Source organism: Acipenser ruthenus, chromosome 7, assembly GCF_902713425.1.
Source record: "Acipenser ruthenus chromosome 7, fAciRut3.2 maternal haplotype, whole genome shotgun sequence".
In the NCBI taxonomy this organism is placed as follows: domain Eukaryota; kingdom Metazoa; phylum Chordata; class Actinopteri; order Acipenseriformes; family Acipenseridae; genus Acipenser; species Acipenser ruthenus.
The window spans coordinates 55,782,205-55,810,192 of record NC_081195.1 but is presented as its reverse complement, the minus strand read 5'-3'; the positions used below and the strand labels follow the sequence as shown (position 1 = coordinate 55,810,192).

Below are 27,988 nucleotides of genomic sequence, written 5' to 3'. Positions count from 1 at the left end.
AGTGCTGTTGTGCTTTAGAATCTTCTTTTGCAAGTCGGTATCTTTGCTATAAGTGAAACCAGGTGCACCAGGGTGTTGTGCATTACAGCCTAGTGTCTTGTACATCTTCCTCTGCCTCCTCTTGTAACGCAGTGATCTTTGGCCGTGGCTTACGCTTGCTGGAGTTCCGGCGATGCAGAGGGAAAAGCTTCACACGCTCAGCACTGCTTATTGCCTGCTTCAATAGACTAGATTCATTCAAAAGCTTCTGAATGGTATCATAGGGTTTCACTGAACTGCCTTCGATCACCTATAAACAAAAAATAAATAAAGAAGATTCACTGCTGCGGTCATTGGGACCTCTCACCTAACTTAGAACCTGCGTAGGCCTGGCTGTCTTAAGCACTCGCCACCACCAGAAGAGGTTGTCTGCAATATTTCCAATCCTTTCCTTTTAAATGCTGACAACTACACAGGCGGAAAGATGATTCCAGAGCCTGGAATAATACACTCCTGACCTTGTTTTAAAACATGACTAAAGAACCTCTGCGTGGACATCGGAAAAGGAGATCCGTGTGCAGACCAATTACAAGTGAGCAATTGGGCTATGGTGTATATGACACAATCCTTTGTGATGGTGTGTTTTCTGTGCAGGTATTGTAATCTAGTTTGCCTTTTATGCTATCTGTAGGTCTGCATTTGAACACAAACAATGATGCAGACATAACCACCACAAACAAACAGCAAATGCAACTCTAAAGACTTTTAACCTTCAAACAAACTGTTTTTCGTCATGCACTTTTGCTAGATCATCCACATTTTAATACCTTGTTGTTAATACCTGTCAATGAAAAGTACTAGCACGTCAATTTGTGCAATAGCTGGAAAGTTAAAAATCTCTAAGTGAAAGTTAAAGAGCTCCCTCAGTCTAGATCTATGCTGTACTGTATATAAAAAATAGCATGCATGAAAAAGTAAACTTACCAGAAAAGATTGACACTCAAGCATGGCTTCTAGCCTGTGTTCTGACAGCATGACAGTGCAGTTGGCAAAAGCATGCTTTAGTGTCTTCCTTATAATCTGAAAGGTTCTATAGAGTGGGAAACAAACACATCCTGTAACAATAGCCCAGGTTAACAGGTCAACTTAAATCTATTGATTTAATTTCTTTGTCTGCCTGAGACACTCACACACACACAGTGTATATGTTACAGAGCACTGTTGGTTAAACAGTATTTATGCAAGTTATTTTAAACAGCTAAAATATGGCAGAGTTTCAATACAATACAAATGTTTATTATGACTAATCTATCATCCTTTATCTCTCTTACTAACTGATGCAAGGGCCTTTGCTCCCCTCAGCAACAGCAGCTGCTTACAGATGAACAACACCAGAGAGTGATCAGATGCCTGGCTGCTCTTCAGAGTCATCAGAAACTGTAAGTGGGAGTTTGTTTGAGACATGGCAAAAGGCATCATTTGGAATGACCACATCAAACAGTGCCCTGCGGCCAGTGGACTGTTGGATGGATTCAGACACGTAATGTCTGTGCTGCCTGTGCTCAGACTGCCATACTCACATGGGGTCCAGGTGTGCACTGGGTTCATCCAGAAGCAGGATTTTGGCTTTACTCAGGATTGACCTGGCCAGGCACATCAACTGTTTGTGACCATTACTAAGGACATAGCCTCCATCCACCAGAACGAAATCCAGTTTATCTGGAAACTGCTCAATGACAGACTTCAGGCCAACCTGGAATAAGACATATTTAGCAGAAGTATGTATATTTATCAATTAGTCAAATATGAAATGTTGACTTGTTTGATATCCTGCCATTTATACTTAATACTTAATGAAGTGTTATAATTTATAGATTCAATGTATAGTGCTTTGATTAATGTGTGATGTGCAACAATGTATGTTACATAGAGATGGACAGATGTATGGACAAACAGAGACCCCTATATATCACCAGACTCTGATATTCTCAATAAACTAAATAATGTAATTACCACGTTTTATGGCAATCAGCAAAGCAGTTCTCCAGTATGTATGGACAAAAGTGAAGTTTGACACACTGGCGTACTTATGTACAGATTTAACCACCTTCTCAGGGGATTGCACCCATAGCTGGGGATAATAATTGATTTAAAAATGGCCAGACTGTAATGGGTTTGTTGGAATATGAAGTAAACCACTGACCGCAATCAGAATATCTTGAATGTTATCATTCTTAGATAATTTGGTAGAGGTTCAAATAAGAGAAGTTTTGTAAAAACAAGTTTCCTTCCATGAAACTTAATATTTCCTCACAAATATGTTTTTTCGTTTTAAATTGTATTGTTCCCAGTGGCAGGGTGAAAGCCCTTAATATATATATTGTGTGTGTGTGAGAGAGAATGTAAGGTTGGTAAGGATGGGGTTAAATCTGTCCCTGCCAGAAATCACAGGTGTGGCCATTCCCCAGTTAGGTAATTGAGTGTTAACTGGGGAGTGGCCACATGTATAAAAGGAAGCTGCCGGTAACAGCTTGGGCCGTGATGCTACCCTGTCACATATGGTGTCGGAAGTGAGACAGTGCCCTTTGAGATCCAGAGCAGGACTGCAGTTTAAAATAAATAAATAAATACATAAATAATGGATAATTGGATCTGCTGGAACCCTGACGCATCCCAAACCCAGTGGGATGGCGGACTGGAGGATCTCCTCGGTGGCCTCGAGGACCAAGGTTGGTGTCTTGTCTGCAGGGAGTTTGGGCACAAGGTGGTGTGCTGCCACCTCCAAGAGGAAGAGGAGCTGCCTGCCTGCCTGAAGGCTGGAGAAAACGCAACTGCCTGCCCCAAAACAAAAGAAGGGGAGGAGCGGTTGTTCCCGAGAGGAAGGTGCTGCCTGCCCAAGTGCCAGAGAGGGAGGTGCTGCCTGCCAAAGTGCCAGAGGGGGAGGAGCTGTTGGCATTTCCAGTGCCAAAGAGGGAGGAGCCGCTGTCATCGGCAAAGCCGTAAGGGGAGGAGCCTCTGACATCACCAGTGGCAAAAGGGGAGGGGCTTCCCCCCACTCCAGTCAGCAGGGCAACTGCCGGGCGAACCTCAGCAGCTGCTATACCTGCTGCTGAGGGAAGCACATCCTCGTCCAGAGGGCTCAGCCACCGCGCTGTTGCCGGGCACTTAAAATTAGTCATAACTGTGGTAGTTGAACTTTGTTGTCTGTACGTTATCTCTTACCTTCCTGACTCATTCAACTGCCAGACGGTAATGCCATATAATCAGAGTGCTACAGCTTAAATGGATTACAAATCACGCTAAGTTAATTTGTAACATATTTAAAAATAATAATCATAAAACTATGGTGATGTGCCAAAATTAACATAGAATTAGCAGTAAAAAAACAACTGTGCTTTGATTAATAATCTTTATTTGCAGTACTTAACATGACAAATGACTTCTGCTCAGTCAATCGATGGCCATGAAATAACTAATATTGTACTTTTAACGCCTGCATTCCGCTCCTACAATGGAAAATACAGCGAGTGTCTGGAAACCAGTGCAAGTGTTGGTTGGTTGAGGCGGTGGGAGGGCTAAGCATATGTAGGGTTTGCCACCCGTGGCTACGAGTGAACTCACAGTAATTTGGTTTCTGATTCCTTCCACAGCTACACCGTGCTGCAGATGAAGTAATAAGAGGTTTAATATTATTTTTACCTCTTCAGTAACTCTCCATAGCTCTTCATCGCTCCATTTCCCATGTGGGTCCAGATTCTTACGGAATGTACCGGAGAATATAAATACTTTCTGGGTGATGCGAGAGTTAAAAAAATAAAAAATAAATAAATAAATAAATAAATAAATAAAACAAATTTGATTTAAATGAATTAGAAACTGAGGATTCCTTCACAAAACATACTTTGTCAACATATGAGAAAAACACAGAGTCAAAACTGATACTGCAGTACAATAAAAACTGAAAAGCAAATACTGGAGGGGCAGGGATAATAGGATGCTGGGGAATGAGAAAGCTGGACAAATAGACTAAAGCCTTGTTTACAGTTAGTTAAACCATTAGAAATTCAAGCTATGTCAATCTTGTACATTGGGAAGACTACCATCCAGCATTTCCCATATACAGTATATATTGTACATTTTTATTGTACAATTTTAATGTAAACTGAAATAAAAGACCACGGATCAGCCAAGGCACACAATACGGCATGATGCTCTCAAAAACCGAAGTTTGGATAACGAAATATTTTGCTGAATGTAGAACAGTGGTCTAAAGAAGCTATGCAGTTCATCTTGATTAGAAGTTTGCTTTATTGCCAAGGTCTGCAAGAACATTATTTTAAAAAGAAATAATGAAAAATATACTATAGTTTTGGAGAAACAGCTGTCTGTAACACCAAGAGCTGTTAGACTAATCATGTTCTTGAATGATTGCAGTGTTACCTGTGGGAGAACACCAAATGCTTTTCTCCATTCCTGCAAAGTGACTGAATTCCACGAGACCCCATCAATCGTGATGTCCCCGTTGGCTGACACCAGCCGTAACAATGCGGACAGCAACGTGCTCTTTCCTGAACCAGTTCTTCCCAAAACGCCCAACTGAAAAAAAAACAAAAGAAAGTTCAGTGAAACCACAATCTCTGTGTAGATAATGCAAGTGGGGATACAACGTTTAACTGTAAATGAAACGGATGTAAAATATGCAAAGGGTTATTCATATTTATTGTGTATATATGTGTTTGCTTTGCATTTACATTGCCTGTTTTTTTTTATATACTTTTATATTTTGTTTAATTTCTGTAAGTTGCTTTGGATAAAGGCATCTGCTAAATAATAATAATAATAATAATAATAATAATAATAATAATAATAATAATAAATTGAACCATTGGACTGGAAAAAGACACAAACTGTATAACAGCTTAATAAAGCAGTACAATGATGGGAAAGCAGTCCAAATGGGGAGGTTTAAAGCTTTACATTTTTTACTGGTCTCCAACAATCCCTTCCTAAATCTAAATTATACATACAGCCAATATATAGATTGAAAGAGAAAAAAAATATCAGTAACAAGTTAAATAATTACAGTACAAAACTACTGCATTGTTTTATTTCATTTGACACCAAAGGTAATAACTGTAAACCCTTTATGACACCTGGAGCAACTTCCCAAGAGATATTAAAATGGCACCTAACATAATGTTCCTTAAATGTACCAACTTATGATATGCTAACAAAGCTGTCTTGCTGTTTTCCCCTTTTCATGGTCTCTTGCGTGGGTTTACATTTTTGGCATAACAGCTTGGAACTGAAAGTAGAGAGTTAAAGAACATTCTGTCAAATATGTACTCCCAGTCAGTCGTGTTTATTGGAAGAATCATCTCAACTTGGTTTACAGTAAATTAATTAATCGTCAGGTTTTCAGTGGATAACCCCCGTGTCCAATTCAGTAGAATAGGCAAAACACTATTAATTGATTTAATTGACCTCTGTTGTTTGTAAAAGCATAATCTTGATATTAAAATGTACTTTAGCTAACAATACAAGACAACAGTAGTCTCAACTAACAACTCAAGTAATCATAAACTTGCAGTTGAAAAATAAAAAATAAAAGAGAGCTTAAAATCAAGCGGATGTCAAGTTATCTCATTGAGTGGGAGTCTATAAAGTGAACATTCCAAAATATGCTAATCACAGGCTCTCAGGGTGAAACTTGGAACCACAGCACAGGAACATGTACTGTTATAAACACCACACTGTGAAAGTATATGGCATCTTAATTACACAAGTCATGTCTGAGTACATTTCAGAAACCTAGAAATTGAATCTAAATTGCTCTGGTATTTTCCTTGTTTGTTTCACTAGCTATGCCTTTGACGTTAAATCACCAGAAAACTACATTTCTTTTCAGCTGGGTCTTTAGTGGTATAGTTAGCATAGAAGGCACCCTTTAAAACAAAAACCTCTCAAGACCTTTCCTGCTTTCTCAATAAATAAACAAACTTGGTGTAAATAAGTATTTCAACATTGCAGCAAAGCAGAGGGGATTTTCTACATCTGGGCTGCTAACTGCAGATAAATCTGCTCGGTTGTATGAAGTCAGGTTACTTGGTGGTTTTACTGTTACAATGTGTGAGCACTAAGATGGGCATTATCAGCAATTCAAAGTACAGCATCCCTGCTCAGGCTTGTTGTTAAAATGTCTAACCTGTACACTTCTGCTAAATACAGTTTTGCATTGCCTCAAGAACATATGGGTTTAGTAGCATTTTTATTAACTCTGAATTGCTACCTCTTTTATGACACTGTAATCACACAGGTGATTGTACAGTTACATCATTAACATAACTCCAATATGTCAACCATCTTAGGTCACAGGAACACATGAACTTTGCTATTTGATTTTGCATGTGGAGTTTCCATAACACAGAAAATATGAAGAGGAAATCTGAAATTGTTTATGAGCCGTTGAAAAAAATCAGTGGGGGGCTTACAAAAACATAGCATATAGTTTCCTTAAACAGAGCTACTGTTCTTTATTTGTGTCATTTACTCAGGTCGTTCCGCCTCTTATACTATAGAACTGGGTTTCAGATGCACTCTGGGAATTAATCTTTAGTTTTTAGCGTTACCACAGGGCACAAACTCTGACCAACCAATACCTAAGTCACTACCAGGTAGAACTAGGTCATATATATAAATACTGTATCTCTGTATTAACCAACACTGTACTACTGTGGATAGAACAATTATATTTGGTTCTTAAATATACCACAAATACCTGATAGAGGAGGATATGGGTTTAGGTACATATATGTATAGAAGACCACTTTAGTTCTAGATCCTGGCAATGTGTTATTTCATATACTAGAGTAAATCTTTACCCTATGTCCAGAGTTTACTGAAAATGAGAGGTTTTCAAGGATAGTTCGGCCTCCTTCTGTGTACTTTGCTGTTAGGTTGCTGACAGTCATTTGGCCTGCAGACGGCCATTCCTGATCCGTGTGTGGGTTCTCAATAACCAGGCTTTCAGACATGCTGCTTTTCTGCTTGTCACAGATTTTAGGTGCTTCTTGAGGCAGGTCGATGAATTTGAATATCCTGCTCACGGAGCGCATCTGGAAAGAGATGATGCTGAGGTCATTCTAATAGCACCTTAACTTAATACTTAAACTGGTTTAAATGTTACTCTTAACAGAGAGAATGAATACAGAAAAGCAAATTCAACTCCACGTATGCACTTCGGTTCTCAGGGCTTGTTTGGTTACGTCTCAAGCAATACTGGTTCAATTTTACTGTAATTCTTTTACAGCTTTCACACTTAAGAAAACCTCCAAATAACACTGTAGAGCAAGCAGCTTCAAATGCCATTTTAACTTTTCTTTGTTTAACATTTTCCTTAATATTTTATGATGTGGGTTCTGTTCCAGTATTGATTATTATTATTGTTTTTGGTTAGGAGGTTGTTTTGAGCTTCACTGAGGATCCTAAGTGCCTGCATTGAACAACCGTCCTCATTCCATTTAAGTCACATGACAATAATGATACCTAGTAAAGCTCCAAGCCGGGTAAAAGGAGATTAAGAGAAAAATGAGGATAATTCCACATTGGAACAACAGAACACAGTCAGCTCTAAATTACATTATAGAAGATCTCACCTATGTTTTCATTTATTTTAATCTATTTTCTTGCCTCTTAGCACTAGCAATTAGCACTACCAATATAACCTCTGGGCCCCCTTTCTTCTGTAGAAAATATTTTGGTCTTTTGCTTCAATCTGAAATATGCATATATTTTAACAATATAGCTACTGGAGCAAAAGGTCCTGGTGCCAAATTACGTTCTGTGCTGTAGTTTCACTCTAATGGTCTATCTCCAATCAGTCCACAAGAACTGATTAGATAACAGGTAGAAATAGGGTCATTTGTTTTGGTTGACAAGACTGCACTTGGAAAATCTTCATCTCAAGAAAATGAGACTGGCTGTAACTTTGCTAATGCTATTAAGACATAAGAAATGTGATTTTAAAACCTTTCCATGAGACATCCCACTTTAAACGTATTACTGTTTTGGCCTTACCAGACTGTCCATAGCAATGCTGGAGTTCACTGCCCACTGTAAGGTACTCATAATATTCATGGCTAATGTTATAATTATTCCAACTTTTCCTTCCCCACTACCTGTAGTTAAAACAGAATACGTTATTGATATGTTTTATTTAATGTCGTACTAAAAGACACAATTAAACGAATTATAGAAAGATTAAGACTAGAGTAATGAATATCTTAAAGGTATCAGTGCTGAATTAGTAAATCATAATAATTCAGACAGTATCCAATCAATTGTTTTTGTTTACTTTGATTAAAACAAAAAAAAAACATTTTCATTAAAACCTTAAGCCTGTTAGTTTGGCCAAGAAACTACAAAGTGTATTACCATTTGTTCCAACAGCAACGAAGGCAACAACAATAAAGAAGATGACAAATATCATATCAATCCTCATCTGGAACCAGCGCAGTGTGGACAAGTAGAGGAACCAGTTGGCAGTATGAACGTTCAAGGCCTTGTGGAAAAGGGTTTCAAAATAAGCCTGTCTTCCAAAAGCCCGGATCGACCAGAGTCCCTTTAGAGATGTTATGAGATGGGAAAAAATTGGACTACGAGCTGCAATGGAAAATAAATAGGGTTACTGTGGCAATGTCCCCCATCCCTGTCACAGTTACTTATGTCCCTGAAGAATTTAAATGCCCCATGTGCTATGTATCTGCTGACATTTTTGTTGATTACAAGGAGTTGAGCTGTCTTTCTTACCTTCAGATTCAAGTTGTTTCAGCTGCTGTGATGTACGGAGAAAGTAGGCCCGCAACATGACAAAAGCTACAATAACAGGGATGGCAGCCAGGAAGACGTAGGGCTCCATTACCGAGACCACAAGCATGGCTCCCAGTACAATCAGCACCAACTTAGAAAAGGAAAACAACTTCTTTTATACATATATTGGTAAAAGAACTAAACTTTAGTTTTTTAATTGGTCATATAAACATCAGTTGTTACTGGACATGTTCACTTTTTATTAGAACAGGTCGACCAATTAATATCCACATCTTTTGTGCATTTGGAAGATTTTGGGTAATCCTGCGGTCATAAAATGTTTTGGCCATTTTTCTCAGTGCCACAGTGGCTACGTGAGCAGGTTCCTGAAATAAGTACAAACCCTCCTATGTTTACTGTTAGACGAATAACAAATGATAACAAATGGCTACAAACCTGCACAACGTCAAATATAACAAGTGGCAACATATCATCGATGATAGCAATATCTTTTGTGAACCTGTTTATAATTCGACCTAAACACATAAGAAAACAAAGAAATCAAACAAAAACAGCAGTGAATTATGGGTCCAATGAACAAAGATATGTATTTCTAAAAATGTTCCAATTTAAACAACTTTTATTTAAATAAAATTATTGCTCAAACTAAATTAACTAACAAGTTGAAAACACTTTAAATGGAAACTTTGGATTACTAAATAACACAGGTATAGTTCATTGCTAGAAATATTTAAAGACAAAAAACTTGCATACAACTTACTGTACTGTATATCGAGGATATGTATTTGTGTAGGATCGGGTTTAAATCCATATTTGCTGTGTGAACTTTATTTATAATCATGTTAACTGAACAAGTCTCTTTTTATCACACTCAGATTATAAATGGTTTTGAACCACTAGGGAAAACATGACTTATCTAAGGAAGTTGTAAAACAGCAACCTATTAAACAGCATGCTGTTTTCTGGAAGGTTCATGTCAGCTTATTAAAGTACTTTACTGGGATTGACTGAAAAACACTTGTGTAAAAAAGCAGATTAGTCTTCCAGTTTGCTACTAATAGCAAGAATACAAAAGTCAACAGAACTGAACATTCTTCTTTAACATGTTTGGTCATATCGAAAATAAGTATTTTCTTGTTTTTAATGCCTGTTTTATTGCCTTTTCTCGTAAACGTATGTTTTTGAATACGTCTGGACTCACCTGTCTTCATTGTATTTAAGACAGCCATTTGAGCTCGTAAAACTGATTCAAGCATCTTCTTGTGCAGACTCTTCGAGACGGTTATCAGAGTGTGAACCAAAGGAAGCCCTCTAAAGAATCCGAGTGCCAGAAGGCTTTCAGCAGTTGCCACATAAATGTAAATGATATAGTAAGCGCTGGTTCTGGTAACTATCACTGCTTGGTGTACTGGAGCAGATGCATTTCCACCAACAGTTTCATTTTGCTGGATCCATCTAAAAGAAACAAACAAACCAAAAACTAAAACACATATTGAAAAAAATGCTTATCTGCCCTTCAAGCCCTGAAAAAAAAGCTATGTGTTAAAATATAAAATGACCCTTATGATAATATTCAAAAGTAGTTTAAAATGACGAGTTTATTTAGCCTATATTTTTTAATTAAAAATAATATATATATATATACAGTGCCGTGAAAAAGTATTTGCCCCCTGTCTGATTTTCTGCATTTTTGCACATTTTTCACATTGTATTTGGTCAGATATTTTTGTTGGTTGTAGTAGTATATAGAGGGAGTTTGAGAGAAAAAAAATGACACCAAAGTAGTTTGGTGCTTCTCATTTGTTTGGTGTGCAAGGTAAAAGCAATCTTCAGGTGTGAAAAAGTTTTTGCCATTCGTCCGTGAGCTGAAGCTGAAGCGCAGCTGGGTCATGCAGCAAAACAATGATCCGAAACACACAAGCAAGTCTACATCAGAATGGTTGAAGAACAAGAAATTTAAAGTTTTGGAATGGCCTAGTCAAAGTCCAGACCTAAACCCCATTGAGATGTTGTGGCAGGACCTGAAACGAGCAGTTCATGCTCGAAAACCCACAAATGTCACTGAGTTGAAGCAATTCAGCATGGAGGAGTGGGCCAAAATTCCTCCACCGCACTGTGAGAGACTAATCAATAACTACAGGAAGCGTTTGGTTGCAGTTATTGCTGCTAAAGGTGGCTTAACCAGTTATTGAGTCTAAGGGGGCGATTACTTTTTCACACGGGGGCACTGGGTGTTGCATAACTTTCTTCAATAGATAAATGAAATATGTATCAAATTGTTGTGTTATTTGTTCACTCAGGGTCCCTTTTATCTAATAGTATGTTGAAGATCTGATAACATTCAGTGTCAAAAATATGCAAAAATGTAGAAAATCAGACAGGGGGCAAATACTTTTTCACGGCACTGTATATATATTAGGACTGTGGTGGATCATTAAACATAAACTTTACAAATTATAGATATGCAATAATAAATTAGCAGCAGCAGGAATATTCACACATATTACTCCAGAGGTTACCAGGGGATGCTACTTGATTATTTCATTTATGTAATGCTTTGTATATTAAAAGCTGAAAGTTCCTTCTTTCTGTGCCCATGTTGTGAGCTCAGTGGCGACTGGTCCAGCCCAGGATAGAGGTGGTGGGTATGGAATTCAGTAACAAAACCGCGATGTGCTGTATTTGGAATGAACTGCAGCTTTCATTGGGGCTGTAGTATAATTGCATGGCTAAAATTACAGCAAACATTTAGCAGTTTATCTGCATGGTTGAGGGTACATAAGGTTTGGGTTGCATTTTTAATGTTATCGAGTAATAAATGAAGGACTTTATGTGCTCAGATTGAAACGACCCTAAGCGCTGTAGAGAAATGAAATAATAATGTGGCACTGAGCAGAAGCAACCGATACATACATAATCCATTGCGTGTTATTTTCTGTTCTCTAAATATACTGTACACCACTTTATAAAGCCTTCGTAAGCAATTATAAAGGAGTTAAAACAAAGCATTACAATTGATGAAGTAATATATAAAATAAGTTAGTATGTCATCTGTCAGGGACAAACCAAGATTTACCAGGCCACAGTTATCAAATGACTTACTCAGTGACCACGTATATTCCAAACAAGGAACCTCCAACCTAAAAAAAGAAAGAAAGAAGGATTAAATAGTTTGTAAAGTGTTAGCGGATCATCATATTGTTCACATGCTAGTCTGGAAAAAATGGAGGTATCATGATCAATTATATATATATATATATATAGTACAATAGTTCAATAGTCTGGAAACCTCTGTGTGAAAAGTGCCTGCTGACCTTCACTCGCTGGATTATATACCTGTGCCCAGCAAATGAGAACGTTCCCAGAAAGAGAAGGCGACCACCAATGACATTATGTATGGGATATGCCTGCCCATTGGGTAGGTGTTGCTGAGCTCTCTATAACAGAGCTGCCGATAGGCCCCTTCCTGGGATGATGCACTTGATCCCACCCACCGAGGGGATAAAACTATCATCCAAAGGAAGCCACTTCTCTTTTTCCATCGAACCTGGGAGGGGGACCGATGCAACCTCGCGGTTGGTGGTCGTCTTCTTTTTCAGGGAACGAGGGTTACGGAGTAACTTAACGTTCCCTTTCAATTCAAAGACGACCACCAATGACTTTACGTATGGGATAATGTATACCAGAGCTATCGCGAGGGAGAAGGAACGGCAGGATATGAGGGACGCACAAGCACTGTCTAATCCAGAGGTTAGCGGTGTGAACCTACAGCCTCAAGGACCCTTGTGCCTACAGAAGGCAAGGCAGGGTCTACCACATTAAGACAGTAGAACCTGGAGAAAGTATGACGCATAGCCCAGCTAGCCGCAGTACAAATATCAGACATCAAGGCACCTCTGAAGAGGGCCCAAGATGTAGTCAACCCTCTAGAGCATTTAATAAATGGGCTACAACACGGCTTCCACACAGGTATCACCAGCCTCCCAGCTTCCTCCTTCATTTGCAAAAACCTCAGATCCGCCACTTTGGAAACCACAAACCGTCTCCACCCATTCAAAAAGAAATTGAAAAGGGCTTTCTGACTGGCCCCTTCCCCTCCCCACCATTCCCAGAATACAGAATCAACCCAATTGGCATAGCTACATGAAAAATATCATGGAAGAACCGCCTGATAATCGATCTGTGAGCTCCTCGCGGTCAATCCACCTGCAACATTAATGCACTAATTCCCCAAGAACAGTATCACTACAATACATCACTCTATCAGACGCCATTAAATTCATAAAAATAGCAGGGCATGGCGTATGGCTGGCAAAAGCCAACATCACAGACGCATTTAAAGTGATGCCCATCCATCCCTCTCTAAGACACCTATTTGGAATTTCCTAGCAAGGCGCACATTACTTTTCAACACAATTAGCCTTCGGCTGCCACAATTCACTTACAGAAGCACTCTGCTAGATCCTGTTAAACGAATACCATGTACCATTTCTCTTGGACCTCCTGGATGATTTCCTCCTCATACCTCCAGTATCACAACCTCCAGCTCAAGCTATCTCACAACTAAAAATGCTGTTCTCCACTCTGGGCGTTCCACTCTCAGAGGAAAAAACCATTGGACCCACCAACTGCCTCGAATTCCTTGGAATTACCCTCAACACAATCAAGCTCATGGCTCGCCTCCCCCCTGACAAATTGGAGCATCTGCGCCAGCTCATCAGAACTTTCCAAAAAGCAAAAATAATCAAAGAGAGAGAACTCCTCTCTCTCCACGGACACTTCAATTATGCAATATGCATCATCCCCCAAGGGAAGACCTTCATATCACGTCTCCTAACCCTCTCGACGGTCTCTTCGGATCCCAATGGTTCTTCGGCTCATGGCCACAGGAGATTCAATCACTCCTACCTCATCAAAAATCATCACCTTTGCTGGAACTATACCCCATAGTCATGGCTGCCTCTCTATGGGTTCATCTATGGCCCCGGAAATCATGTTCTATGCGCCCCGTGAATTATTTCAAAGTAGGCTATGTATCTGGCAATTATCAGCTGACCTGTATTTAAGACATCAAGAGAGTTTGCTCCCTTACCTCAATTATAAATACAACTAGGATAAAGATAAGAACCAAAACAAGGTTTCTATTAGATGTGACGTATCGAAGGTAAGTGCTCCATTCTGTCCTTTCGTTGTGGCTTTCGTGATCTTCAGTAAAACATTCCTAGAATTGGAAAAGGGAAAAAAAGAACCAAATATAGGTCACCAGGTTGGTAATGAGGAAATGTAATTTTGACTAAATGAGAACATTTTCACATCAGAATCCTCAGTTGGCTAGTACTTTGTTTACATTAGTTAAATATCTCAATGAATGTATTTAGATTCCCAAATACTGTACACTGTTCAAGAAAAAAAAGTTACACAATGCACAAAAACAGAATATGACTTGAGCACTTTTACAAACGTTTAGAGAACTTTTGTATGTTATTACAAGCTGTGCTGTATACTTGGGCTGTAGTATTCTATATAGCACACTGTACCATGGAGTAGTATGCAAGAGGCTGCATTACACAAGAGACTGATTTCCACCACAGCCATCAATGTGAATAAATATATTAACTTTACTCAAACCTTTATACCGCTGAAGTAGTACAGAAAAGATAACTCAAAACAGTAGACAGGTAAATGAAACTAATATACTCAAAAGTATAATATCACCATTTTGTCTGTTTTTCATGACAATAATAAATGAATAGGATTTAATTACTTACCCTAGGGTAGTCTATCTGTAAAGTTACTTTGTGCTGGAGTTAAACAGTTGGCAATTTCTTCTAAAATGCAGATATTTAAAGTCTTCTATATAAAATAGCATTCTAAAAAAGGCAAACATTCACTTAATGTCTTTTAAATTATTTTATGAAAAAAACAAATGTTTCTGAACACTCTTGTATTGATTTGTATTGCCTCATTAACCCTGACTTACTAAAAAGAAGGACAAAATACCTTTAAGTCTTCTTCGTCGATGTCTTCGCTCACATCGAAACTGTTGTCTTTAGATAAGCGTCTTGCATAAATGTCCAACTCTGTAGCAAGAGAGCTCTGCGGAGCAATGGACATTCTTTGCTGAAATGTAGAGTTTCGCCGAGCTTGGTGCCCTTGTTTCTGAGCACCAGTCATAAAGGCCAGCACTGACTGTCGCCTCTGTCCACGAATGGTTGGAGCCGTGTTTAATAAGTTACTCCTTGGTATCCCCCCTTCTCCCGGCTCAGAGTCTGGGACGAAAGACAGCTTTCGTTCCCCGGCCACACTCAAAGTGTCCTCTCCTACACTTGAGAACTTCCTGCCAGCAGTAAGATGATTAATAACCAGAGATGTCTTCCTCTTCTCATTTAATTCTGCCCCTGATTGTTTAAGTGACTGCCTCACAGGATCAGTGCTGTCGACTGAGCAACGGCGAAGGGTTTCTGTCAGGATGGAGGTTCTTCTTTCTGCATTGAAATTGTCGTAAGCCTGCAAGCCCATGAGCAGCGAGCTGAAGTCAGACTTCTGGCTTTGTAGCTCAGTGAAGGTACCATAGAAATAGCACTGGCCATTGTGTAGCAGCAAGATCTTGTCAGCCTTTTTTAGGTGCTCCAGCTTTGATGTGACCAGAATACGGGTTTTGTTGGCCATCAGAGTGCAAATGCATCTGAAAACACAATGAAAGTGGATGACGTGGTTTCCTGTCAAGGTGTTACAATATTTATTAATGTAACAGTTGTTTCTGCATGAATTGGCCATGGAAAAAGCATGGTAGAACTTCAATATTACTATGCAATATATATGATTGTATTATTTAGGGACGAGGTGTATAAAGACTGGTGAAATACACAATAGTTACAAAACAAAAAATTACCTTTCAAATATGTCCTTCTCGGTCAGGATGTCCAGATGGCTAAAAGGTGAATCCAATAGATATAGATCAGCATCTTTGTACACAGCTCTACAGATGGAAGAGAAACAGTGATGTTTGTTAATGACTGTCTGAGGCACTGCAGCTAACCTGATTTATCAAGCAAGCAATCTACATTGTAGTTTGAAGACACTGAGAAAGACTTCTAGTGGAAATTCCAGAGAAGTTTATAAGTTTCTTTTAGTATTCTTTGATAGTCCTCTTTTCCTTAGAAGAGGAGATGCTTTGGAGTACAGTCTAGGCCATTTGTGAAATAATATTTTTAGGTCTTAGTTCAATCCCTGATGAACATTAGTTTAACATCAATAATCAGTTGAATTATGTGACACAGTTAGCAGCCCACTGTGTAAATCAATTACCATGTAACACTAAAGTGTGGATGATCTTTCCTGGTGCACTGGAATGCAAGTGACTTTTATGCAGCCAAAAAGTTATGGAATTGAATTCTACCTAGAGATGAAACGGACATACACTGCTGTACATGTCATTCAGAATGGTGTACAAGACAGCTAACTGCTCCTTTAGAAAATCAGTGTGTATAAAACATATTCCTAAATCTTTTAAAAAAATGAAATAAGGAAAACAATTTAACCTGGCCAAGGAGATCCTGGCACGCTGTCCACCACTTAATGTGACCCCGTCGTCTCCGAGCACAGTGCCATCTTTCGCTGGGAGCAGCGCAAGGTCCTGTAAAAATACACACCCCCAAACAAAAATTAAACCTCATGTCACCATAGATTATTATTATTATTATTATTATTATTTATTTCTTAGCAGACGCCCTTATCCAGGGCGACTTACAATTGTTACAACATATCACATTATACATTATTTCACAGTATACAGATATCACATTATTTTTACATACAATTACCCATTTATACAGCTGGGTTTTTACTGGAGCAATCTAGGTAAAGTACCTTGCTCAAGGGTACAACAGCAGTGTCCCCCACTGGGGATTGAACCCACAACCCTCCGGTCAAGAGTCCAGAGCCCTAACCACTACTCCACACTGCTGTAATGAATAGTGTACCATTTCCAAGCTGCTCATTTTTAAGGAAGTTTATTCCACCTTTTTTATTGTTTAACCTCTTGTCTTTTATGGCCTCTGATATTTACACTGTGTTAAATATTGCCTTGCGGAATTGCTTAGTGTTTGATTTGACACGAAAATATAAATGCTCCTTTGTGTTAGTCCCTTTATCTTGCATTTTTTACAGGCTCACAAGTCAATTGACATGATGTTTTTTTTATTTAATAGGGTAAAAGCAAACATCCCTTTGGTTTTGCTCTTTGGTATAACAATAGTAAATTAATCCAAATTAATATTATTATTGCCAAGTGTTGTGATTTTCAATTGTAGCTTAGTGGCTCAGAAATAGCAATATTCTGGTCGTAAATCAGCCAATGATCTTTCAAAATATTTGCAATGGAATGTTTTATTTGGAATTTTCTCATGTACAATACAACCTCAAAGTTAAATAAGACACACTATCATAGTTGCATTCTCAGAATGTAACGTGAATTGAAAGGTAACCAACGATGACTAATCACAAGCACTATCAGCAACGAAGTTACTAATCTAGCTCACCTTCCTGTGAAGAAACAAACCAACACAAAGTGTACTGATTATTCAGTAATAAATAAAAAACAGCCTTTGTAAACTTAACCACACAAACATGCAGTTTCAGCATGTTTGTCATTGTAACATTCATATCTACAAATCTATCATACTGCCTGCTGCCCCGTGATGCATATATATATATATATATATATATATATATATATATATATATATATATATATATATATATATACTTTATATATATATATATATATATATATACTTTATATTTATTGAAGCATATAAGAAAGAGAAGAAAACTCCCCCTAAACCATTATGTGCCATGGCTTTTTAAGTTACTTCCAAGCAGCCCATTGTGAAATCAAACTTGTTTCCACTATTTCTGAAATAATTAATTTGTTTTTGCCAGGTTTGCTTCCTGAAGGTCACTAAATATTTATTTTATTTTATATTCCATTAGATTTTTTTAATTTCTGTGGGAATTTAGCAAAATGCAAGTCTCTCTGGTAATTTCTTACCTAAGCCTATCCCTGCAAACATCAAAACTGAGCAACATATTGATGTTGGTTATAGTGGGAGTTGAATCGCTAACTCATTAAGTTTTACTCTTACCTAATTAAAAGGAGAAGTTGACAAAATATGAAAGAACCAACCCCACAATAACTGTAGGAGCTCTGAAAACAGAGAGTTTTAGCAATTAAAATCTGTTTTTCTATCAGTCAATGGCAAGGTTTATATTTAGAGTGAGAATTTCACATCCTTTTGCCATGCCCTTTCATAATGCTAAATTTCAGCCTACATTCCCATTTAGTATGCATAAATGATTTACATATACCTTAGAATTTAGAGTAAAAAGTTTCCTTCCAGCATGTCAATTTTCATGATGATATGCAAATAACAGGGGAGCTATGAAGATGACTCTGGGGTCATGAAGGATTAGACGATCTCTGTAATCCTGTAACACTCCACATTAAATAGGGGTTGACATGCATGACTTTAGTGTGAAAAAAAGCATGTAAAAAACAATATGAACCATCAAGGGATACTGCACAGTATGTATTTAAACTAGACATGGGCATGATGAGTGTGGCATGATACAGTCTTAGGTCTTCAACAGGTTTCCACAGATTACTGCTGAATTGGAACAGCTCCAACAAGCCCTATTTATTTATACTGTGTGGCCAAACTGTACACATAAAAGGCACACACAACTCACTAAATTATTATTATTATTATTTTCAAATTACCTCTTCAAGTTGGCAAGCCTTGACAACACTGGTATATCTGTATTCATCATAAGAGAGACCAAATATAATGTTCTCTTTAATGGTTCCGGGTATGATCCATGACATCTGAGGGGAGAAGGAGATGCGGCCGCTGTGCTTAATAATTCCTTCTGACGGCTCCAGTTCTCCCATGATCATCATCAGAAGAGAGCTCTGAAGAAGAACAATTATGGGAAGGTATTATAGGCAAACTGAGGCTGTTTACTATGGACCACTCATTACACTACCTTTATTGACATTTGATAGTATTTAAGCTGAACATTTAAAGAACTTTAAATTACACATAATAAGATCTTGTCTAAGTAAACCTGATTATTCAGCGTGTAAAAGAAGACCATATCATATAGAATGGCTGTAATAAATTATTGAACAGCTGATATAGCATCACAAAGTTACAAATAAATCTGGTTTTTTTTACACATTATTCTTGATATAAACTGAATAGTCTACTGTGTGGTTAATAAGTAGCAGGGAAATTAGCATAAATGGTAAAATTATGTTATGCATTAAGTTATTTTACATATAGTATTAAAGTTTATCATTAACTTATAGTACAGTACTGGCTTTGAGATTAATTCTGGACAAAAAGCCTGTATCAATCACTCTGAAGATAGCAGTATTACAGCAAGCTCTTGGGAACTGAAGCAGTCAGCAAACAATTCAATGAGATCATTGAATGTGTGATAAGCTTGTTTCTTACACATTTTGTGCCACCCAGGAAGCAGAGCACATACAGTAGCAACATCTTAGTACTAGAGTATGCAAGCACTGTATGTCCTGAGTAGTGGTGAAGTGGAATGCCATGACAGTGTTACACAAAGTCAAAAGCAAAGCATATGCAAATGTAAATCACTGTACAGAGACTGTTCAACCAGTACCACCAAAACTTGTCAGCAGTAGAGTTAACTGAGGACTACCTTGCCTGAGCCTGTTGATCCAGCTACTGCCAACATCTTCCCCTTTTCCAAATGCAAGCTGATGTTTCTCAGGACAGGTGTTATGTACAGGGAGTAGTTGCTGAAGAACAGGCCGTCCTCTCCATTGGGAATGTCATTTTGTTGCTTTACTTTTTCATACAGCTCTCCTATAGCCTGATCAAGAGCAGAGAATAAGGATTACATTATTATAATAAAGAATGGGAAGGGTACATCTGTAAGGGCGTATGAGAATCAGGAAGTACTAAAGTGATGATAAAGGACAGCCTTGGCGGTTTTAACATGTCCCTCTTGGGACTATTGGGAATTGAGACCTAAAGAAATCAACTACATTTTAGGAAACAGTAAAGACCATTATAAGGAATATAGGGTCCGAAAAAGATATTTAATTGCTACACATACTAACCTCATCCCAAGATGCTGTTACATTCACCATTTCAACTTCTGTTGCTGAAAGATTGTAATCCAGTGCTTTATATTCATTTTTTTTAAGGAAGTCCTGCAAGATATTTTATACAGAGGTCATACATCATACTTTTTTACAATAAGCATCTTAACAACTTTCATGTTTAATCTTATCAGGTCTATTTTTTTATTCTTAAGTAATTGCCACAGGTACTGTGTTTATCCTTTAGACCTATTAAAGCCAGAACTGCTCACTGTACTTTATGATATTTCTGTGCAAAACATAAATAAGCAATGACTGGTCACCTTTCCCACAAACAAAGGGTTAAAGAGTAAGTGGCAGGATTCTGAAAACTATTGTGTTACACATCCTCCCTGTTTAAATAATGTACCTGTATTTTTTCTTTTCATTGTTAACATCCTGACAACTTTGTGCACTTATAACTTTAAAGTTATAAGCTCTTTTCTGCTTAGTGCTCTGATAGTGTAAGGATTATTGTCCACATTGTCAAACAGGTAACACAGCAATAACAATCCATGATGTGATATGGAACAGAAAAGCCAGAGCACTTGCTATGTTTTTTTTTTGTTTTGTTTTTTATAAATCGCTCTTCTTGAAGTGATTTAGAGGGCAGATCTCAAACCCCAGTGCACTTGAGCATCCATTTAAAAAAAATGTATGTAAGTTTAAAAAGTTGTCAGGATGTTAACAATGACAAAAAAAATTACAGGTACTGTGACAGGGTGGACGAGTGGTGACGTCAGACCAGAAGCAGGAACCAAAACACTGACACCAGGCAAGTACTGCAGTGCAAAAAGACGCGGCGCGCCGTTTATTTAAATGACCAAAAATAAAATAAATATTCAAACACAAACACAGTGCTCACAGAGCAAAATAAAAGTTCAAACAAAAAAAGTCATGAACACAAAACAATACAGGTCAGGCTGGGCAATTGCTGTCACTGTTCCTGTATACTTTTAAATATACACATAACAAAAACACACGGCTATGCCGTCATATAAATAAATCATAATACAAAACAATAAATTGCACAGGGGCGGAGGGGGAGACCCCGTTCTAAAAATAAATAAACAAATAAGATGTACAGGGCTCCTCGCCCTGTTACAGGTATATTATTTAAACAGTTGTAGCAACACATCAAGCTTTGAGATATGGATTTGTCCAACATGCTAAAACATGCTTCATATTGGGTCATCCATTTTCTAAAACTTTAACCCCTAGCCACATAAAACAAAATTGATTTGCTAAAACACAGCCTTCTTTACAGTATATTAGAACATTCCATGATATACCTCAATCCTCTGGATAACTCTCAGGGAATCGTACCACATTTGCACAGACCCAGGAAACTGCCTGGTGATAGTCATTCGGAGGATCATGCAGTAGGACAAGGTGGTGAATATTCTGCGAAGGATTATTCCATGACTGAGAGCATAGGGCACCACAGACACAATGACTGCGAGGAAGGCAGAGAAGAAAAAGGCTGCACTGTTGAAGTATTTGAGGTAAGCAGTCTTTCTGGTGAGCTTCACCTCAGCCCTGTTACAAGGTAAAAACAAATACGCTACATGTCATACTACTGCACTACCTTTGTCTTTGTTACTTCCTGTAGTCAACACAGACTTGTGGTCATGTGGTTTGGAAACAAAAGGTATTATCTTCATGTTCTTAATAAAGGACTTAAGTACTTTTGCCTCACAGGACTAGGAATCATAGAAATCTTACTGAAGTTTATTTCTTGCATTTGCCATCTGTTACTGCTCAGGTATTATTATTATTATTATTATTATTATTATTATTATTATTATTATTATTATTATTTATTTCTTAGCAGACACCCTTATACAGGGCGAGTTACAATTGTTACAATATAATATAAAGGTAATATAAAGAAAATGATTTTACCCTTGTGTTAACATTCAGTAAAGACATTTCTCAAAAAATGGCTATCAATAATAATATAGCCACACCACCTTTTTTGTAACTCCCTTAGGTTCAATTTCAATTAAATGCGTTTGAAACAAATTTGAAGTCATCACCTGGGGGGAAATGTACTAAGAACAACAAAGGTTACACACAGTTATTAAACTTACTGTCTGATGGCATCAATGATTTTTTCCATAGCCTCCTCCCAGCCATAAGCTTTTACTGAATGGAGGTTTTCAATAACTTCTGATGTAATTACCAGCCTTTCACTGATTTTTCCTGCCCTCTGAGTTCTTCAGAAAAGAATAAAAATAAGTCTGTTAACAAATTAAGATAAAATCAAGTTTCCTAACAAAGTATCCCATTTAATGTATACTGTGGGTGCCTTACTAGTATGCTACCAACAAAGGTTTCACAGCAAATCTAAGGACACACAATAATTATTCCCCAATGTAGGGAAGTAGTGAAGGCACTTGTAAGGATTCATTGAACTATACTGTATATATCTTGGGAACCAATCCTGAATTTGACAAGCTTTGCACGTGAATTTGTTTGCACAGGCTCTTGTGAATGTAAGTCCAAACAATCACATGTATGTCAATTAAGGTATTGCCTAAATAGGAATGACAACAAACTCCTGTTTTGAATTATTTAAACATCTGTTACCTGTAGTGCTCAATCCTCTGGGCAAGACAGGCTTGGATAATGGCAAGAAGTGTCAGAGCTGCCAGTCCAGAAAATGCAGAGGCCCCGATCAGCTCCCAGATAAATCCCATCAGCAGAATACACTGCAGTGGTGCAATCCAAACAAAGTGTGCTAATGCAAGACCCTTCAAATTGAACAACACAAAAAAACATTAACTGCACACAGTAATATACTTCACATCAATAAAGCACTAGGGCCATACAACCTATCTGTCACTGATGTAACAAATAATGCAGAAACCATTAAGCAGAGCAAATATCAGTGAAGGGATCCAGGGTGTATGAGCACTTGTGTAATCTAAGTGATAATTACTTTGTGGCAATTGCAATGTGTATCAACATTCAGCATGTGAACTCCACTGTTGGAGAAATACAAAGTTCAGCTTTCACTTCTCAGGCTCTATATTTTTCATACCGCTTGCGATATGTTTGGATGGTGGAGGCTGAACTACAGTTGGAAATTTGTAGAGAAAGGTATTCTCTTAGATTATATTAAAAATACAATCTAAAAAGATTCAGACTGGATATCTGTAGCAACTGGGAGTTTATGAGTGTGTGTGCTCTCAGATTTAGAAACAGTGCTGTCAAATACAGACTCCTTACCCATAGGTGCATTACAATTGCATAAGAATCTCAATCCAACTAATTAAAGGAAATAAACGACATCTCTGTATCATGAACATTTGCATTTTGTTGATTAGTCCTCAATACCTGAGGTAAACTTGCAACATTATTGGCAGGACAGCATGTGTGTTTACAAAAAACGTTCAACCTGTAACCTGCTACAGTATTTGTTTTTTCAGCTGCAAAATTCTTACCATGATTTTATAAACATGATTATAGACTGCTCAGGATCTTTCAGCCAATCAGAGCGCACATTCTCCTTCTCTGGGTGCATTGCGTAACTGAGCGGCTCATAGCGAGTAGTTTTTCGCTCACTCGGATCCCTAATAAAAAATGCTTTGAAGTGCTCCAAGCTGCTAGGGGGAGCAGAACTGTGCATGCCATTAAATTGGTTCTTTCACTGAGCAGCTCTGAAAAACCCTGTTCATGCTGTATTCTCCATATCAGCATGATTGATGTCACCTGCTTTAAAAAAATCATACCAGAGGCAACTCTCAGAATTCCATTCAACTGCAAACTGCACTTAATTGGTCCAATTATGTGATTTAGGGTACAACTGGAACAAAAACCAGGGGGGACAGCAGCCCTCCAGGACCGGGGATGAGTACCCCTGGACTAGATAAAGGTTGGTAATGAATAGAAAACAAATCTAGCTGGATTTTTAAATTGTGCATTAACAATAAAGCAGGCCTATAATATAGTTATAGGATGTGAATATTTGTGTAAAGGTTATATCGACAATCACAGTGCTTTCACTTCTGCCTTACACAGATGTCTGCCATCCTACAATATAAAATATAAAATAAACAACTTACCTCATCAAACTTGTTGAGATTGTTAGACATCAGGCTAATTAGCTGACCGGTGCTAATTGTATCTAGGACTCTACTGGACAGCTTTAGAGTCTGTAAGGACAAACACAATTCTGAAGTCAGGTATTGTAGTTAATAGTTAAATTAACAATATATGTAACGTATTAAAAGATTGTATTTGCATTATGAGAAAGCTGGAAAAATGGGAAGAAGTCAGCTTTTTGATATTAAAAAAAATGGTTCTTCAGCTTGTTGTGAACCTACCACCACTGCTGACCTAGGGTAATTACTGGTATTTAAGCAAGTAGCTTCAAATAAAAATTACATTTTTTTTTGATAATTACAATTATTCAGAGTGGTTCTTCCTCAAATATTGTATTTTTTCAGTCTTTGTTGAGGTGCTTAATAGGTGACTGTTCAGTTCAAGTTGTCTGCCATAGACATATATAAATAGGCTAGATCAGCCAAAGTGCCTTTTTTTAGCATCCAGGGAAGCATTACCTTTTTGTAAACTAAGCTAAACAAAGCTATTCTGATCTGCATTCCCAGATGATGAAGACCAAAGATGGCAGGATGCAGTAGGAACATCCTTGCAATGAAAAGTAAGGAGAGGCCAAAGGCCAGGTAGAATCCCATCTGCCGTTCCTCTTCATGAGCTGGATCGTAAGAAGCTATTATTCTTCCCAGGAGCTGGGGCTGTACAGATTTTGATGCTTCCTGTTAGTGCAACAAACAAACAAACAAACAAACAAACAAACAAACAAACAGCAACACAGTTACACATCATGGTCCCTTTAGATGTTAGAACAGCACATAACCCTGTTCAAGTCATGCTGTAGGTATACACACACACCCTGCCGTGACAAACATGTTTAAATAAAGAACAACAACAAAAAAGGATCACAGTGGCAACAATTTTAGCTATTTTGTCAGCTTTTACTTCTGCACTGTTGGTTTTTTACTGTATATATTTAAATTCATATATATGTAAATTCATTCTACATTGGAACCATTTTTCAACTATTGCAGCATGAATTAATATACAAAGCAATAATAGGTGTTTAATCTGTGTAACAATTTCCCATGGCTCAAAAATCACTCAATTTCTAAAGTACCGGTAACTCATAATCAAAGCTCACCCCAAGGTATAGGAGGATTCCATAAAAGACAAACTGCCAGAAAAAGCATCGCCGGATTGCTTTGAAGAGACTGGGGTTTTTCTTTGATGTTGCAAGCTCTCTGTCCCATTCTCTGCCAAAGACCAAAACAAGACCATTAAAACCTATGTAATAGTGTGTAAAGTGATTACATGACTTTCTGACATTTTTAGATTCACTCACATATAACCCAGGAGATTTGGCAAAGGTAACTTATTAGACAGTAAAGTACATAGAGACCTTGAAAACCCAACCTTAACAAACTTGTTAATTGAATAGAAGTTCAAATTCCCACCAGACCACATTTTTGGCAGATTAAAAATGGCCATCCATATATCACCCTGTAGGGGGCTGTATTTAAAAGGTCATGCGCTATGCTTATTTAAAGAACTGCTGTGATCCGGAGAGAAACACACAAATAATAGGCAAATAAAGGTTTGGAGATCCTCCAATCATTGACAGGACAAAACAAGGGCAAAGATAGATCTTTTAGGCAGCATTTGTTTTTTAAGGGGTGCAGCAGTGGCATTTGAGATGGGTCGGATTTAAATGTTAAACTTCATTTTTTATGCTGTTAATGAAACATAAAGGCAATATATTTATGGGCATGCACATAAATTATCAGTTGTGCAACTCTAAAGACTACAGGGGGTACAAAAGGCAATTTATATATTTGTTAGCCAACTACACTGTGTAAAACTGTCTATCAATTTCTCTGTCAAATATCTGCTGCATTTGGTGCTACCCATTACTAATGGAGTAACTTGCTGCCTATCACTGGTAACAACATGTTTAGAAAGGAAAATGTGCTTGGTTTTTAGTCTGGAAACACACATATACAAAGTGAAATAACCACATTTGTATGGGCATATTCAGTTACAGTAACAATACACAAAAAAACACAAGAACAACAAAACAGTTACGAGGACACAAACGTCTGTCTTAAGGAGCTTAAACCCAAAGCATATCTCATTATTATATTTTGTTAAGTACATTGCACTGCCAGAGTTGCAATGCAAACAATCATACATATGCAAAAGTAAATCTGTACATACCTTTCTAATTTCTCTGACAGAGTGTCTGCAGAATCACAAGACGAGACCTGGTATATGTCTGATATTTCTAATCTCTGCCTGTATCCCTTTCTTAAAATTGCTGATGGCCAGCTGTAAACCAAAAAAAATATACAATACAAATGCAAACAAAATTTTGTGTCAGACAATTATATTTTTTATTGCTTAATTGACATGTGCCAATAATGTCATGTGGATACATTCATGCTACCAGTTGTTGACATATTTTAAATAAATAATACCACAACAATAAACCAATTAATGTCAGGAAAAGGTTAAAACTGTTAGACAACGAGAGTATTAATTCCATCCCTGAAACCTTTGGATTATATATAATATTTATTCATATCTCAAATGTCATGTTAATAATGGAAGCATTAACACAACAGTTCTGTTGACATGGAGCAATAGTGCTTTCAAGGGGAGACCCCTATTGTTGTGTCACAATTATTGGGGCGCTAATATAATGTAGGTGGCTTTATGAAACCAGATACAATGTAAAAACTGTGTCCTGTATACTGTAGTTATTTTTTTAGACATTTTGGTTTTATACTGACTACAGTACATTAAATAGAATCCTGCCTCAGCCAAGGTGAACCTGAATTCTTAAATGATCCTTCCAAGTCATTTCTCACATTTTTTAATGGACACCAGACACCAGTTTCATTTTACTTTTACAAAAACAATAATAATAATAATAATAATAATAATAATAATAATAATAATAATAATAATAATATTCATGTGACTTGTAAACGATGTGCTCATTTAAATAGTCATTGGGTTCTTGAGGATATAATGAAATGGCATAATATTAAACCTAGAGACAGTAATGCAGTAAACAAACACGTACGGTTCCTATGGAAAGCATTAAAGTAAATGCATTATAATGTACATTTACTAGTGCCGATTACTATTGCCTTATAGTTACAAATTACATATTCAATTAAATATTGCACATTACAGGATTTGATAGATGAGACAGATGAACCAGCGCAGCCCACGAACAGTTGTCTATTTCTCAGCAGAAAACGAAGTAAAACTTTTCAGGAGCTTTCAGTCAGAGTAGCAGCAAGCACGGTAAAAATAAGTAATATTGATTTTCTAATAATTGCATAGCTAAATTGATAAGAAACTCGCACATTGGTCTTTTAAACACGTATGACTTACCGGTATATATATATATATATATATATGTAGATGATATATATATATATATATATATATATATATATATATATATATATATATATATATATATATATATATATATATATATCATCTACAGGCTCAATCATTAATTATTTTTATCGAATGCATTATTCTATGATAATTGCTCAAAAAATATGTTAGCTAGTACACTCTCCCTGACTTGCACTTTCAATTTAGGGGTATGAGAAAGTTATTAAATACTATATAAGTAAATGTCCCGGTACTGTAGCCAATTAGCAACATAGCAATGGTGCACTCTAAAAATGTGTTAATTCTTCAAAATAAATGGTTGCTTTTAAATAATTGAGTGTATCATTACAGGTATTTTTATGTGCTGAACCATCTCCCCAAAACTTAAACAAAGTTTTTCTTACCAGAATAAAAGTTTGGAGAAGAAGTTGGCATTTTCTAGAGGTAATCTCTGCATTATTGTAACGCGCTGGCTTCTTTTTTTGCACCTGAGAGTTGTGTTGATGGCATGTCTGTTAA

At 37.3% G+C, this 27,988-nt stretch overlaps 1 protein-coding gene across 1 annotated transcript; it reads right to left on the bottom strand.

Moving 5' to 3' along the window:
* Positions 1-6: 6 nt before the first annotated feature.
* On the bottom strand, positions 7-27,988 carry cftr (CF transmembrane conductance regulator). Its single transcript, XM_034026881.2, has 27 exons — positions 27,874-27,988; positions 26,270-26,380; positions 25,197-25,308; positions 24,559-24,774; positions 24,061-24,150; positions 22,583-22,746; positions 22,084-22,209; positions 21,283-21,529; positions 19,970-20,062; positions 19,546-19,719; positions 18,590-18,781; positions 16,350-16,444; positions 15,701-15,787; positions 14,809-15,493; positions 13,901-14,029; positions 11,911-11,948; positions 10,010-10,263; positions 9,244-9,323; positions 8,788-8,938; positions 8,413-8,640; positions 8,056-8,156; positions 6,861-7,094; positions 4,420-4,575; positions 3,679-3,768; positions 1,560-1,732; positions 964-1,069; positions 7-289 (listed from the first exon to the last, which is right to left on the bottom strand). The coding sequence occupies exons 1-27, from the start codon at positions 27,924-27,926 to the stop codon at positions 83-85; spliced, it is 4,392 nt and encodes a 1,463-aa protein (XP_033882772.2). The 5' UTR covers positions 27,927-27,988; the 3' UTR covers positions 7-82.

Coding starts and splice junctions, on each gene's coding strand:
- cftr (XM_034026881.2), bottom strand. CDS start 27,926: ATGCAGAGATTACCTCTAGAAAATGCCAACTTCTTCTCCAAACTTTTA. Junction 19,720..19,969: donor TAACAGCATCTTGGGATGAG/GTTAGTATGTGT, acceptor GCTCTTGATCAG/GCTATAGGAGAGCTGTATGA. Junction 15,494..15,700: donor GAGAAGGACATATTTGAAAG/GTAATTTTTTGT, acceptor TTGTGTTTTCAG/ATGCATTTGCACTCTGATGG.